The following is a 16963-nucleotide window of genomic DNA, read 5'->3' on the forward strand; positions in this document are numbered from 1 at the left end:
GTATCACAGTTGGTTAGTCAAATCGAGACATTTCGCAAAAAACTTGATCTTTTCGAGAACTGCATGAAAATAAACGACCTCACACATTTTCCTGCGTGTTTCGAAATAAATCAAGAAGAAACCATGGTGGCTTTCTCGAGGTTTGCAAAAGTTCTTACAGAAATAAAAAGAGAATTCGATGAAAGGTTTTCGCAATTTGATGCACTAAAACCCGATCTTGAGCTTTTAACAATCCAATGGGAGTCAACACAGGACAGGAGCACAGAACTATAGCATTGATGAGCCACACACTAAAAGTATTTTTAAAAATAATTCACAAAAGAATATTTAATAAATTAGAAGAGGACATAAGCGCCATAATCCAAACACAGTTTGGATTCAGAGGTGGACTGGGAACACGGGAAGCTTTGTTTGGTCTGAGTGTGTTAATGCAAAGATGTTTGGATGTAAACCAAGACCTCTACGTAGGTTTCACAGATTTTGAGAAGGCCTTCGATAAAGTCAGACACCAAAAGCTGTATGAAATCCTAAGAAGCAAAAACATCGACAGTCGCGACATTAACATTATATCCAGGTTGTACTGGGGACAAACAGCAAAAATCAAAGTTGATAATGAGTTAACCGAAGAAATTGAGATTCGTCGAGGTGTGCGTCAGAGTTGTGTGCTTTCTCCACTATGATTCAATATACATATATAGCGAAACAATATGTCAGGAAGCGCTCCTAGAGCAAAACATTGGTATGAACATTAACGGAGAGTTAATTAACAATATACGATACGCTCATGACACGCTAATAGTAACAGATAACCTAGCAAATTTACAGTTTTTGATGGAAAACATAAACACCCATACTAAAAAATATGGTCTAAAACTGAACATCAAAAAGACTAAATTCATGATTGTAACAAAGAAGCTATACACCAATGTGAATTTAACCATAAATAATCAGCCAGTTGAAAGTTACGTCCTACAAATATTTAGGGGTTTGCTTCACTGATACTAATGACCAGACAAGAGAAATCAAGAGGCGAATAGAGATAGCGAGACAATCGTTTGTCAAAATGAAAAAGTTCCTATGCAGCCGGGACATATAAACTTAAGAACGAGAATGTTAAGGTGCTATGTTTTCTCCGTTCTGCTGTACGGCATGGAAGCCTGGACACTGAAAAAGATAAACATCAAAAACATTGAGGCATTCGAGATGTTGTGTTACAGGAGAATGTAGAAAATACCATGGACAGAAAGAGTAACAAATCAAGATGTTCTGCTGAAGATGGGGAAGGAATGCGAAGACATAAAAACCATACAAACGAAAAAACTGGAATATCTGGGCCACATAATGAGAGGAGAAAAGTACTCTCTGCTTAGACTCATAATCCAAGGAAAAATCTCGGGAAAGAGAAATGTGAGACGTAGGAGAATTTCCTGGTTGCGAAATTTAAGGGAGTGATATGGGTGCAGTTCAATGCAGTTGTTCGGAGCTGCAGCCAACAAAGTGAAGATTGCTGTGATGGTAGCCAACCTCCGATAGGAGACGGTACTGCAAGAAGAAGAAGGGAGTCAACATCCAGAACCAATCAGCAGAATATCAATTAGAGCTGTGCGAACTACAGTCCGATTCATTTTTTCAAGCAAAGAAAAATGAAGACATTAGTACCTTTTGGAAGTTAGTCTCCAAGGATCGTTTTCCTAAACTTCGGTAGTACCTATTATGTGAAAGTACATTTTCTTAAATCTAAGACACGTAATCGCATGGAAAACGATTCTCTGGAAGCGTGTATTAGACTCACTACGACTAGCATAGATATAGATAAAAGTTGGTAGAGGATAAACCCTTGCCTCAAATATCCCATTGATTTTTTATTTTTTGTTAAATTTTAAACATAACATGTAAATTGTAAACCATAATAAAATACTTGTAAATAATATTTAGTTCGTTTGTATATTATTTTTTAAAATAAACTTTTTTTGAACAAGTCGAGTTCTCTGGCCCTTCATAATAATTTCAAAGTTAATACGGCCCGCAACGTCTAAAAGGTTAGACCAAACTGAACTACGTTATGAACGTAGTGATTCTGTATACTATAATTCCACTATTTGGAAGAGTGATTTCATCATTTGAAGGCAGAGAAGTGGGGAAACACGTATGAAAATCCAGTGGCGTACACTCACTTTAATTTCAACGTTAATTATATTATATTTTTTAAATATTATTTGTTCGAAATAGGCCACAATATAAATTTATTTACAGGTTTTTACTGACGTTTCGATCTCTATATCCAAAGACCGTTTTCAAAGATATACACGATAGTTACATTTATTTTATTTGTTTATTATTATATATTTATATATTATTTATATAATCTTATATTATTTATTTTCTTTTTTTTTCTAACTTTAAAAACGGTCTCTTAAATATAGATCGAAACGTCAGTAAAATATCCATGTAAATAGATATATTGTGGCTAATTTTCAAAATTCTCCCTAAAAATACAGAATTCCACAAGCAAAAAGCTATAAAAAATAAATATATCTATCATTTATATATTTGAAAACAGTCTCTTTATAGAGATAGAAACGTCAGTAAATTAAACATTTGAATATATTTTGTGGCTTATTCCCTTCATTCCCCTAAAAATACAGAATGCCATAAGCAAAAAGCTATAATTGATGGATTCAACCGTTACTTGATGAAAATTCATTTTATGTAACAATAAAACACTGAAAACTTTGTTTTCGAAACTTCCACAAAATTTACTATAAAATCTTATCGCTACAGCTGTTTCGGCAGAGTGCCTTTCTCAAGTGATCTATTTTTGGTGCGCATTTACACTTTAGTCTTTAACGAAACCACTTTATAGTCTTTAACCAACTTGAGACAAACAGTTCTTCCCTCCTTAACCTATTTCGTTAAAGACTATAATGTGTAAATGCATACCAAAAATAGATCACTTGAGAAAGGTACTCTGTCGAAACAGCTGTAGTGATAAGATTTTATAATAAATTTTGTGGAAGTTTCGAAAACAAAGTTCAGTGTTTTATTGTTACAAAAAGATATAAAAAACAAATAAATTTGCAGAAAGCTTATTGATGCTACCCGGCTGTCGCGGAAGTTGAGCTAAAACGTCTATTGACGTGACCTGACCAGGTTCTAATTTTGTTAATATTCTCTTAAACCAGCGCTCAGTCATTTCTTCGTGATAATCTCCTGTTTTTCTTGACTCATATTGAAGCAAACCATCATCAAGGAACCCTGTATCACTTCCTATATGGATGATGATTAAACCTCGTCCATTTCCTGATGGAGCTTTTAATCCTGTAAAGCAGCCTTCTGTAAATGCTTCGCGTTTACCTTTGACATTTAAATCTTACCAATCTTTTCCAACTGTATGACCTTCGTTAATCCAGGTTTCATCCAAATATGTTTTCCGTTCAATGCTGCGAAGTATGCATATTTCTTTAAAATATTTTCTTCTCCACACAATAATTTCTTTTTTTTTTTCTAATAACACACTTTTCCTGTTTTTAAATATCGAAAGTTCATTTCGCGCATAGTTCTGATTAATACTCTACGAGATATCTTGGGTAAAAAGTAATTGTTTTCGAGCCCTTGAGAAATTTTTTCAGTGTTGGAATTTTACTCCGAAAATAAAATGTCTTATCTCGTCATCCAAAACAATATTTTTTCTACCTATAGCTAAGTTTTACATATTACTTGCTTTTTATTTTCCGATGTCTTTTTAGCCACATGATAAATACAGCAAATGGATACTTTTGTTAAACTGCTACAAATATCGACCACTTGACTAATATTTGATGCCATTTTTCTCCATCATGCAATTCAATTCCTTCATATCGTATCACTACCTTCTAGTATACCTTCACAGGTATACTGTAAACCATTGTGACAACCACAGCTGTATGACAGTACCTATTATACAAATGATGAAAACTAATAACATTTAAATTTCTCAAATAAACCAAAAATTATTAAATCTGACAGAACCCAAAAAACAGTTGTTTATAACTTGTTTTGCAAAAACGGAAAATTAAATTATTTAACAAAAAAAGTCTTTTTGTTTAAAAAAAAATTGGGGCAATTACCCATATGTGCCATAACTGCCAGTTAAAACCTGCCAAATTTCATTTGCACATCTTAACCGGTTTTAGAACAATAAATAAGTTGTTAGTTTGTAAGAAAAATTTCAACAGCCTGTACCTAGGAAAACAAAGCATTTGCGGACAAACTGTTGTTATTTTTTTCATACAGAACCATCTCCTAAAGTTTGTGGCACTTATTTACTAACACCCTCTATATTAAGTGCCTAATACTTACATATGTGCATTGCAATTATACATAAGCAATTACCAATCTCTAAACTTACTTTCATTGTCTTCAATTTCTGTGCCTATCTGTACTTCTGATGAAGGTGTAACAGTTCTTTCTTCTATGTTTTCCAAGTTTTGTAAATCAAAAATTTCATTATCACGATTGTAATGATTGTTTATACTTAATTGTGTACTTATAAGTTCTGGGAAATCAATGTATTTGTTCTCAGCATTTTGGTCAATGTTTGTAATATTTATGGTTTTAGTGCCATTCACACTAATTTTTTCACTGTTGGTAACATTTGTGTTTTGATTCTCACTTTCATCATTGTTAGTAATATTTGAGTTTTCAGTCTCGTTAATTTCATCTTGATCATTGTCAGTGACATGTTGGCTTTGATAGTCGCTGATTTTATTTACATCTGAATTAGCAGTTTCATAAGAATTGTTAGTAATTTCTTTTGGAATTTTATTTTCAGGAACATCCGTGGAAACTGGTTCTATATTGTTTAGGGGCGTATCTAAACAATCTTCAAAATTAAAGTGGTTTTTTAATAAAATATTAACGTCATTATTTGTTGGTTCCTCAGGAGAATTGCATATATTTGAGTCATCTGAATCTTCACCAAAGTTGAAAAAAGAGTTTATTTGGATTTGGTTATCTTCTGCCATTTTGCATGATTTCTAGAATAAAATGTGAATTTAATAAAAATATAGTTAATAAGTAAAAGTTTATTCATTTCAAATTATTTCATCCATGTGAGAAATTTTAATATGCCAAATAAATTAGATATTTGATGTGGCAACCATACCAGAAGTATCTCTGGTTATCCAGAGGTAGGCGTAGGGCTAACAATCCAACTTGTCATTTAGGAGAACAGCTATACAAAATAGGTAGGATGAATGAACCTTGGTGGAGAAAATGCAAAATGGAAGAAGAGACTGTCATACATATCCTCTGCAATTGATATGTACTGGATGATGGTAAGGTGGGAATTAACTTAGGAAGAGAGGTAGGTAGGTAGGAAGGAAGAAATCCTTAAGTTACAAGCTGAGGAAATCGTTAAGGTCACAGAACTTTTTAGAATATAATGAAAAAAAAACAAAGTATGATACAAACGCCTTATGGCTAAACCAGAGATTAAATTGTCTTGCTTGAACTAAGAAGAATGCAAAACAGTGAATGTTTTGTAATGTAAATAGTTTTACAAATACAATAGACCTTTGACTGAAACATCAACTTATTTTATTAATAAGTTTATTTGTACAATTTGCTGTCTTTATTTTAACAGCTCCATCTCGTTCATTCCCTCTAAGTGGCCTAGTGAGTGCAGCCTGTTTATTTTAATGGATCTACCAATACTAGGTTCACTATAAAGGCGGCAAAGCTCAAAATTATAGCGTCTACACCATACTCAATTCTCGCACGCCTTTATAAATATGTCTGAGAATTTTATGTTCAAAACAGCCTAAATGTTCTTTGTCGCTTTTTTGTCATCACCCACATTTTGCGTAATATCATTGCATAAATCTCTTCCTGGTATACTGAGGTACTATAGGCATGTATCTGGGTACCATATAGTTAGAAGTCATCATTTATATGGTATCCCTAATGTCATTAACCTATGACTACACAGTATGTCCTTGATTTTCAGAAAAGTCAAAAATTGTTGAGATTTGGATGTACACAGTGGGGATAATGTTCAATAATTCAACCTTTTATGATAAAAATCAATTGTCTTGCAAGCTGTGTGAGAACTTAAACTGTCTTGGTAGATTATGATAAAATGTTACTTAGAATTTGTATTTCTAAGCTCAGCTATGCTGACTTGCAACAAACTTTTTAAAATAACAAAATGTTTTATCTTGTTTTCCAGATCAATTTTGCAATCATTTTTTTGAGAAACTTCAAGAACATATGATTTTGGGCAACTTTTCTCCATCTTAAAAGTAATTCTCATGATGATGTATACATTTATTGAATTTCTATTTTGAAAAATAGATATTGAGTGTTTCATTAGAGTTATAGACACTGATTCACTCTAAATGATTTCTGCTCTTTGAACAACAGATGTGGTATCCAACAGCAAAACTATTTTTTACACACAACAATTACAATTTTTGAAGGTTTTGAGGTTTCTCAAACTCCCAATGAAGCATCTCATGTAATGTAGAACAACCAAAAATTGTAAAAGAAGACTTAGAATAATCCAAACTATCTGCTTTTGCTGACTTCTTGTCACCAAGGGTATTTTGTCCCTTGTGTTCAGAAAAAGGAATGGATGAGTATGAATATTGGTAAGATATTATATGGCTTTTGGAATTTATAAAATTAAGAGGATATGTTAATTAATAATATATTGTGGCTTTAGTAGTAGTACAGTAGGTTAAAAATTGTTTAACACATCCTCATATTTGAAAACTTTAAGAAAGAAGCAAATCAAAGAGCCATAAGTATGAAAGATTAATACTTGATGATTCTTATAAACCTGAAATTACAAAAACCAACAAATTGCATAATTAAACATGTTATCACATAAGAAGAAAGACAATATGTTCTATATTAAAAGGAACTCATACTTGTAACTTTGTCAGTGGTGATGGGGATGGGTTCAGTGATGAATTTTTTTTAAGTTGTTTAGTTAGTTGAGTATCTGATTCTTTTAAACATTTTTTATAAAATCCAAATACATAATGCAAGGAGAGAAGACATTATTATGATTAAAGAAAAATAGTGTCCTGATATTTAAATCCTATACATATATTATAGTGAAACTGTAACTGACATTAACCATAGCAAAAAATACATTCATTCATCAGCAAATATTTCAGTACAGAGGGAACATTTTAGACTTTTATATTGCTTTTAAACATGTGTAATAAAGATGAAAGAGAATGCTAACTGTGTGTGATCACCAACAATATACTAAGAGTCTAAATGATCTTATTTATCATTTTTAATATTATAAATTTAACTTGTTAATATAACTAGGTAGGTATTCGTAAAAATCGTCAGATTAGTCTAAAAATTTGAAGAGTGGATAGTTTTTCTATAAATCATAATTTTCTTACCTATAATCACCTGTGGTATACCCTGTTGTTAAAATGCATAAAACCTGTATATCAATGCATCCATACGTTGTTATGGCAAGAAATTTAGTATTAGCGTATTAGAATGAATCTGCTTTGTCTAAAATGCACACGGTGTTGCATTAAATTTGATACTGTCCTTGTGACTCCCTACAATATAATAAGATAAAAATGTAGCACAATAATTACTATCCAATCCTCAAGTCAAACAAAATTATCGGCATCGTCAAATCAAAGAATATATTCGTCGGCAAAAGTATAGAGAAAGTGCCGATGAAGTTAGCTACAAATGGCGTACAGATTTGAATTTGGCAGTGTTGCCATATCACAAATAAATCACGAAATATATGCGATATAATATTAATTAATGTTACTAATGTCATCAAGTGCCACCAATCACGCACTTCGATGTTCATCGCCCTTCCTTCTGGAACATATAATTAAATTTAATTGGTTGAGAAATGAACAAGTTTCATATAAAAGTTAATTTATCTTTAAATATGGGACATTTTCGGATCTCAAGTCAGTTGTGACAGTACAGTATAGTAGTGTATAGTGTAGTGTGTGTTTTACCCGTGTAGGGTAGCTCCCCAGAGCACTTTGCTCGAAGGGCTCTGTTTCTTTCTAAGACTCTGAAGCTGAGTTTTTTTCCTCTTAGAAAGAATGTGTTTTATTTCAACCACCTAATAAAACCACAATGGCATTGTCTCTTCAAGATAATGCCACAACAAGAGCGTACCGGCCAACTACGCAATATAACACCATATTGCGCAGATTGGACAGATTAATAAACACGGAAACTTGCACCAAGTTGCAATCAGATTTTCATACGTTTATTAATTTCACCGGAGACGACACTAAACATTCTTTTTAAGTTTTTAAAAGAAGTTTAATTAATTTAAATTTAATTTATTATAATTTAAATTAACTTTAATTTAAGGATGCTATTTCTAATCAAATTACGCACCACAATAAAGCGTCAAACGCACTTATAAAACTTAAATCGCGTAATTTAAAACGTTCTTCCCGCATTTCTTGTACATTTAACACCCTTTCTGGTTCAACAATTGTTGTAGGCATTATTTTTAATTTAAATTTTGTATATAAAATACACAAATTCACACAATTTAAATGTAGTAACGATCTGAACAAGTTCCAGTAACTAGCTAATACATTAACAAGACGGTATTCAGATTCAGGTACCACTTCATCCCAAAATTATAAGAAAATTGTCATAAAATTGAAATCTGCTAAACATCTGTTGCAATCTGGCAACTAGGGTTTTCAAAATTTTGACAGTATTGCCAAGTTTATTTGCTAATCTACCAAAGGCCAATTATATTTTTTTTTCTAATAACTAACTGCAACTTATATAAAAAACAAATATTCATTCGTTCGTGTTTCATATAAATTTAAAAATTTTTAAAAAATACCCGATTTCATAAAATAATATAATAAAAATGTACTGTTTCAAAGCATATTTGAGGCATAAAACATATACATAATAAGGACATGGCAATACCGCAAACACAAATTTGACATGACGTTTATAGCCAACTTCATCGGCACTTTCTCTATACTTCTGCCTAATATTCTTTTTTCAAATCGTCACAGACACAGAAAATAAATAAAACAGGTAAAACAGCAAACAGGAGTTAGAAGTTCTATCTGACAATGTATATACGTCATTGGGTTCTGACCTGGTTCTGACAATAGGACTTTTCATCAAAAAATAGTGTCCGCCATTTTTTTCGAACAGACATTTTGTAAACAAAAAGGTTAGGTTATATAAAATATAGAAAATATAAATACTATAGATAATTAATATACAAAAATGCCAAAGAAAGTACAGTTATTGAAAAAAATAAAGTGCCACAATTAGCAAATAAATTTTTTTAATATCGATTATTATACCTGTTCGAAAACTAACCACGAAGCGGTGTTGTTATGTAATATTTATGAGTGAAACACGCTTTAAATCACTTACAGACAATACATGTATTATTTTATAAATTTTCTAAAGCTTTTATAAGCAATATTATTTCTTTAATAAAAAAAAGAATATTTATTAATAAACTTATGACGTATAATATATTATCCGTCATTATCAAATGTCTGTACGAAAAAAATGGCGGCTGATGAAAAGTCCTATTCGTTAGTTATGTTATGCATTCTGTGGTTTTTCTCTGCTTCATTAACTTTAAATTCTAGATTTGTACAAAAAAAAACAGAATTAGCACCACTTTATTTTAATAATTTAAGCAAGGTTGAACGAATAGATTGGAAATTAAGTCAAACTTGGAAGCACCCTGAACAATTTTTTAAATTAAGTAAAAAAGGAATAAAGTATTCTCAATGCAATAGAAATAGAATCCCTATGTTGGCAGTTGGCATTTCTGATGGAAACATCAATAAAAATCATGGTACATGAATAAGGGTTATCTTTATCTTCGCGCCTTTGACAATTACGTTATATGTTGTAATAAAGTATTTCAAATTGTCAGTACCGGAAAAAAATGTCTAAAGATTCTGGAGAAATGGCGAAAATAGTCAAGAAAACGATAGAAAGAAATCGTCAAAAGGCTATAATACTTAAGAGGAGTAAATTAGTTTCTCACCCTTACAACAAAGGTGAAGTTTGTTCAGAAGACACCACAACAACCTTAAAGATAGGCACAACCAAGTATAAAGATACTGGAGGTGGTTTTCTGTTGGAAGAAAACGATGAACCTGATGAGCTGGAATTACTTTTAGCCCAAGCAGAAGCACCGATTTTAGATTTGGATCGTCCTGTATGTGAAGTGTGCAATAAAACGTTTGCTTCATCTTGGTTATTTGATAAATTTAATTGTAAATGTTGTGATGCATGTAAAGACCCCGAAACACACAAATTAATTACAAAAACTGAAGCCAAAAATTCGTATTTGCTAAAAGATTGCGATCTAGACAAAAGGGAACCTCTATTAAAATTTATACAGCAAAAGAATCCACATAATTCTTCATGGGGAGATATGAAATTATATTTATTGATACAAATTGAAAAACGGGCTCTGGAAATTTGGGGATCAGAAGAAAATCTAGAAAAGGAAAGAGAATTGCGGGAAGAAAAAAGAGTCATAGCAAAAAGTAAGAAATATGAAAAGCAACTCAAAGAATTAAGAAAAGGTATGCGAAGTAGCTTGTATGATAGGACAAAAGCTGCTTCGCATACCCACGAATTTGGTGAAGAAACTTATAATGAAGAAGAAGATACTTATCACAGAAAATGTATGACTTGTCCATATGAAGAAACTTTTGAAAAAATGTAGTTAGTTTAACATATATTATCGAATTTTACTTTTTACACTAATAGCACTTAAGTTATATTATACATATTTTGATTGTAATTATTTGTTTTATTTCAATAAATACATTTACACCATATATTTTAAAACTTTATTTAAAGATTACAAGGATTTATGCTAGAATGACAACTATACTTAAAAAATGCTGATTTATCAAAATCACATGAAATTGTAGTAGAAATAAGTACTACTGTCATCATCAGAAGCTTATGGCAGGAGCATTACAGAAGATTTCTACACCACTGGTGAAATTTTAGTAATTTTTTTCAGTTCCTAAAGGCTCTCTGCATAAATTACTCTATTTTTGTAGTGATAAATAACTAAGTTTTATATCAATTTATTGTTTTATTAAATCTTCTTTATATTCGTCCAAGAAAGAAACAATATGAATCCAATGTATATTTTCCAAGATACAATTTACACCTGGAAAGGAAATGTAGAAATTATCCATGTTTACTTTTTCTCTTCTCTGACATTCCAGTTCTCGAAGTTCCCTTCAAGATGTCGTTACATCTGGGGATTAAATCTCTCCGTATGATGAGCCAGTTGCCGACTGAATATGGTGTAGGTGTAGTAGGTATGTATGTCATGTTCAATCAACAAATTTATTGTTAATCATATAGCTGCAGCCCCTATCTCATGTTCTGAGTTAATCATCAGTGTTTTTTTAGGTTTATACCTTATTCACACCTATTCTATATCAATAGAACAGTTTAGAGCCCTCCTCCCAAAGTAAGTGCTGCTAAATCTACCCATAGTATAACATTAATTCCTTACTGAACATGTTCTTCTTCTTCAGCCTTTGAAGTAATCCAACTTTGGACATAGGCCTCCCTCAAATCAATCCAGTGTTTTCTATTTTGCGCCACTTGCTTCCAATTGTGTCCTCTGATCTTCTTAATGTCATCATCCCTGAGCCCATCTCATTTGTGGTCTTCCTCTGCTTCTCTTCCCTAACTATGGTCTCCATTGTTGTATTTTGTGGTTACATCTTTTATCCTTCAGTCAGGCATTGTGTCCTGCGAAGCTCCATTTTAATTTGGCAGCATGTTCTACTGCGTCTTTTACTTTGGTTTTGCTTCTAATCCATTTGTTTGTTTTTTGTCTGTAAGTCTCACACCGAGCATTGATCTTTCCATCGCTCTTTGTGCCTTTACTATTTTATTCATATGTGAGTGTCCACGTCTGTGAACCATACGTGAGTATAGTGCTTTTTAGTGCTTTTCAAGATCCAACTCAGTTTTCCAAATCCTGCCCACGCTAACCTTATTCTCCTGGTAATTTCGACAGTTTGATTTTGTTAACTTTTATTATCTATCCCAGGGAGATGCATTCGCTTACTGTTTCTAAATTTATGTCGTTTAACATTATTTCTCTAATGTTCGGTGTATTTGCCATTATTTTTTTTTTCAAAGTTCATCTTAAGACCTACTTTTTCCGAAGCTTGAAATAGTTGTGTCATCATGGTCTGTAGTTCTTCGAAACTCGTAGTGAATATTACAATGTCATCAGCACAATATCTCAAATGACTTTTCTTCCATTAACATTTTTTATTCCTTTATCTGCCCAGTTAATGTCTTTAAACACGTCTTCCAGTCCAAGTGTGAATAGCTTTGGTGAGATAACGTCTCCCTTGCGAACTTCTCTGTTGATTGGTATAGCTTTGGTTTTCACATCTATTTTTATTTTCATTGTAGCTTTCTTGTAAATATTATGTATGAGCATTCTATATCGGGAGTATATCCTGCAGTTGTTCATAGCTCTCTTTATTGCCCAAAGTTATATGGAGTCGAATGCCTTTTCATAATCAACGAAGCCAACGTATAAGTTCAACTAATATTCATTGGCTTTCTCTATTAGCGTTCTGACTGTAAGAAGATGATCCGCTGTACTGTAACCCTCTCGGAATCCTGCCTGCTCTACCGGTTAATAGCTATCGAGCTTCGACGTTAACCTGTTAGTTATTACTCTCATAAACAATTTGTATATTTGGGACAGCAGGGAGATTGGCCTATAGTTCTTCAGATCTCCCCTGTCTCCTTTTTTGAAGAGAAGTATTGTAAAACTTTTATTCCAATCATCTGGGACTTCTTCTCTGTGAAGACATTCGTTGAAAAAAAAAAAGCATCAGTTTTTTTAACTGAACATGTTATCTATTGGGAATTGGAATAATAATTTTTATTGTAGACCATCTTGATTTTTTTATACCCATCCAAATAGAAATGATTTCCCAGGTAGCTGGATAGGTAGAAGGGGATCTATCGAATGACCACCAATGTCTCTAGATTTGACTGAAGACCAAAGTCGACCGAATAAAGTATAAGAGTTGAATGAGCGCATAAGAACAGATATTGTACAAATAATTCCGTAAGTAATCGAAAACTTGTGACAAAAAGGACAACATTATGTGACAAAACATCACCAATAAAGACCGAGAATTTAATTAAAAAATGTTCTATTCACCCTAACGTAAACAAATTTTAAATTACAATTTTAAAATACAAAAATAAATAAAGGGCCGTAGAGGTGTAGGAAGAAAACAAGTTTCTTGGTTAAAAAACATTCGTGAATGGACATACCTAATGTCATATCAGTATCAGCAGGTTATGATTACGGTCACGGGGCTCTAGGCACAATGTATGGAGACTCTTTGTCAGTTGTAACTACTTGTGAACATGGGTTTTTGGGATATTGTTGATTCTTGGAGACTTTGTTAAAAAGTATGTTTAAATAAATGTATTAAACTCAATGAAATATTATTACTGATAACAAATGCAGGACAATTATTCCATATTGCAGAAGATCGAGAAGCCTTCGCAATGGTGATCGCCAACGTCGGATAATTCTGATATGGCACGCGAAGAAGAAGAAGAAACGATTTTGATATTCAAACCCCCAATTATATTGGTTGGTGGTCCAATTCCAATATGAATGTTGAAGCGATACAATAGGAGACAGTTGTTTGGATCTTCATGAATGGCCTGAAAACTCCTATTGTAGTGTTTACCAACTACATTTTTAAACCAGATAGACAAATTACCCGTTAATAAAAAAAAATATATAGGTATATGATTTATATAGGCCCTAGTACCGCCTCATTATCTTTTATTAATGCGGAACTTTCTAAATCAGTGAACTAGTGAATTTTCGGTTGATATTGGTCTCCATAATATAAATATGGGTAATGCTAAAGGTAAAAGTACATATTTATGTAAGAAAGTGTTGGGTTATAAATTAGAGTAACATTAAATTCTGTAAGCCCGTGAATTTGCCATGATGAACAGACTAAAAAATATACACAATACTCTAACTCGATTCTATTTTATTTTGACTTTGGACTACCACAAAATAAAACCACAACCAGACCTGACTGCAATTATTTCCAAATTTTTAAAATTCTTTATATTCTAGTAACTTTTTGTTTCAAATGTGTAGTATACTTCTTAGAGATGGCTGTTAGATAACGATCTGTTATTTTTCACTGGTCACAAATATTTTCTCAGTTCTAAAAGAAAATCATAACACCATTGCATCGTAATTGACAAAAAAGGCCGAGTGGTATCCTCAATAATGAAGCCAACTTAAATTTTGAATTATATAAACAAAGATACGGTAATTTTAATGTTTCTAAAGTACGAATTGAACACATAAATAGTAACTACAAGGCTAAACAATTAGGAATATGTAATGTAGAATAAAAACGTACTTCAGCACTTGTTTATTAGACACACTTTAAGACATTGAAAGGAAAAATCTGCATAAAGTTTCCATGAATAAGAATGATTTATCTACGGAAAAATTGGACTAGTAGTATGATAAACTTGTTATCTATTCTTATATCTGTTGTAAAGTTTTTATCTTTGAGCAGAATTAAATAGGTTCTTTGTTAACTTTTATTGTATTCCGTTACCAACATTTCTACTTTAATTTATGCCACATATATAAATGAAAATGAGATCGTGTAGGCCAGACGCCAGAGACGGGCAAAATTTTTAAAAGGATGGCCAGATAAACTAAAAAATTATATAAACGGCCGAAAAAACATTGAGCAAAACAAATCTTTAAAAGTAATAAACTCAAAAAGAGTTTCTAAGTCTATTCATCTTAAAAAAAACGGCATTCTGAAACAAGCAAAGAGGACAAAAAAACACTACCAACAAAGCCAAAACACAGTATAGAAACACAAGCAAGACATACAGCCGCCATAAAGTGATTTTACACTGATGAAACGAAAATGGTAGCTCCCGATTCGTTCTGATTCCGAGTAACACACGCATTGTACATCACCATGCTACCGATCTACAGGATATCTACTATAGCACTACACCTATGTAGTAAAACTCAGTCAGTATTAGATGCGATAATGCCATACTAAAAACGAAACGAGAAGGAAACTTATGTTAACTTTGTTAAGTCGACTTTATGAAATTTTCATGCTAGGCAAGAGCTATTTAAGACAGATTATGCAACTGCGCATGTCCAAGCGAGATCTGAGCTATAAATAGAAGAAAAATTAGAACGAGTTTTATTTTTCATGCTATTTTGACGCAATATATCGTCAAAATTCATGTTGCCGATATAACAAAATTTATGGTTTAGAATAAAACTTAAACTTATTGTGTTAGTGTAAATGTTATTTATTTTATTGCATTTAATAATTTATGATTTATATTTGAATATATTCAAATCTAGAAATCGTATATTCTCCGTTACATTCTTATTTGCATCTCAACATCTCTTTACTTGACGATTTTCTCGTTTAATTTATAATTGAGGTTGTTGCTATTAGGTACGTGAAAAAGATAAAATAAAACGTAAAAGGCTGAAGACCGAGAGGAAGATCTCCGATGGGCAGATCAAATGAAGACTCTGGTGTGAGATCCTGAAATGAAGCCGGCAGGATTTCGTTACCTCTTTTTTAAACGAGTAATTCAAATTTACCGCGCCGTTATGCTTGTTTGTAATTGATGCAAACGCAGACAAGTTAACTCCACTAAATTATGAAATTTTGACACTATTGGCCATAGATAAATAATATAGTATATAGAAATTGACATTAAAAATAGCTATCAATAAAATTGACATTTAAAATTCATAGGTTAATTAAGTTATATCGGCGATTTTTTTGTGTTTTCTGCGTAATTCCTTTATTTTTTAGATTCTTAGTGTCCATTTAATAGGTCTCTTAGAATTCTTTAGAGATGTATAAACAAGATAGACTGTTGCAATACCAGCTATACTCGGTTCGCTATCTCCAGTCCGAACTGTCTAGTGAATTTAGTAATTATTTTTTGCGAAGTTAGTTACTTTTTGACAGACTCGAAGTGGCTGCAAATTACTATACAACCAAGCACACGTACTTATAGCCAATATTAATAGTAAACAAACTAAATAGTATATAAAATAGAACTTTACAAATGACCGACAATCAATATTTATTTATTTGCACCATATATAATAAATAGTTATGTTAAATTATAACAACTAAAATATATCTTTTAAATACTACCCAAAATGTTATGGGTTTAGTATACACTTCCACTATTTAGAATAATTCTTCTTTTTTTCAAAGAAAGAAGTCTGCAATAGTAGTATACTTGAGCTATTAATACTGAGAAGTAGGAATTGTTGTGTTGTAGGTTTCCGACAATGAATCTGTCAAAATATGCCCGAGCTAAGCGAATGGAGTATAGTTCCCTCAGTGCGACAGAGAAAACTGACGCAAAGCAGTCCCTACATATCTTTCTAATGGACTGGGTTTATAGAGCACGTGACATTATCATTGGTTATTTAAGGTTAATCTTGGATACTTCGCGTTTTACGGCTGGCACCCGCAATTTTCGACCATTTTTTCTCAGGCAAACTTATATCATCATATTAAGAAAAAAATTATTACGTGCCACGCACTTTTTTTAAAAAAGAGTTATGTACTTATAGTAGGGTTCGCCGTTAGAGCATGGGATTTGTTCTTGTAAACTTTTATTTAGTACGTGTAAATTCTTGTTTTTCTTCATTTATTAGTATTTGCTGATTATTGGCTTCGCTTGCGACTTAGCTTCTGATAGTGTTGCGCCTTGTCTCTTGGATGAGATTATTTTTTCATAATTACTGAGTAGTTACCTGCTATCTTAGGTTCAGATATTTGAATATGTAGGCATTCCTTGCAAAATACAGCAGCCATATCTTTTCGATGGTCGA

The 16963-nt window shown here is 32.1% G+C and overlaps 2 protein-coding genes across 3 annotated transcripts in view; one reads left to right on the forward strand and one right to left on the reverse strand.

Moving 5' to 3' along the window:
- The window catches only part of LOC140435158 (uncharacterized), a 32445-nt gene extending 24748 nt beyond the window's left edge, over positions 1–7697 (reverse strand). The window contains exons 1-2 of one of the 2 annotated variants that reach the window (XM_072523910.1): positions 7404–7695; positions 4388–5015 (exon numbers count right to left, since the gene is read on the reverse strand). In XM_072523910.1, coding sequence (XP_072380011.1) covers positions 4388–5003 — 616 coding nt within the window. In that variant the 5' untranslated portion in view covers positions 5004–5015; positions 7404–7695. Of the gene's footprint in view, positions 1–4387; positions 5016–7403 lie in introns of both variants that reach the window. The other variant, XM_072523909.1, reaches the window with a different exon arrangement.
- Positions 7698–9584: 1887 nt separating this feature from the next.
- Xpac (DNA repair protein complementing XP-A cells homolog Xpac) lies at positions 9585–10844 on the forward strand. Its single transcript, XM_072521521.1, has one exon. It carries the CDS (start codon positions 9938–9940, stop codon positions 10727–10729), a length of 792 nt encoding a protein of 263 aa, XP_072377622.1. The 5' UTR covers positions 9585–9937; the 3' UTR covers positions 10730–10844.
- Positions 10845–16963: the final 6119 nt, after the last annotated feature.

This window comes from Diabrotica undecimpunctata, chromosome 2 (assembly GCF_040954645.1).
Source record: "Diabrotica undecimpunctata isolate CICGRU chromosome 2, icDiaUnde3, whole genome shotgun sequence".
NCBI lineage: Eukaryota > Metazoa > Arthropoda > Insecta > Coleoptera > Chrysomelidae > Diabrotica > Diabrotica undecimpunctata.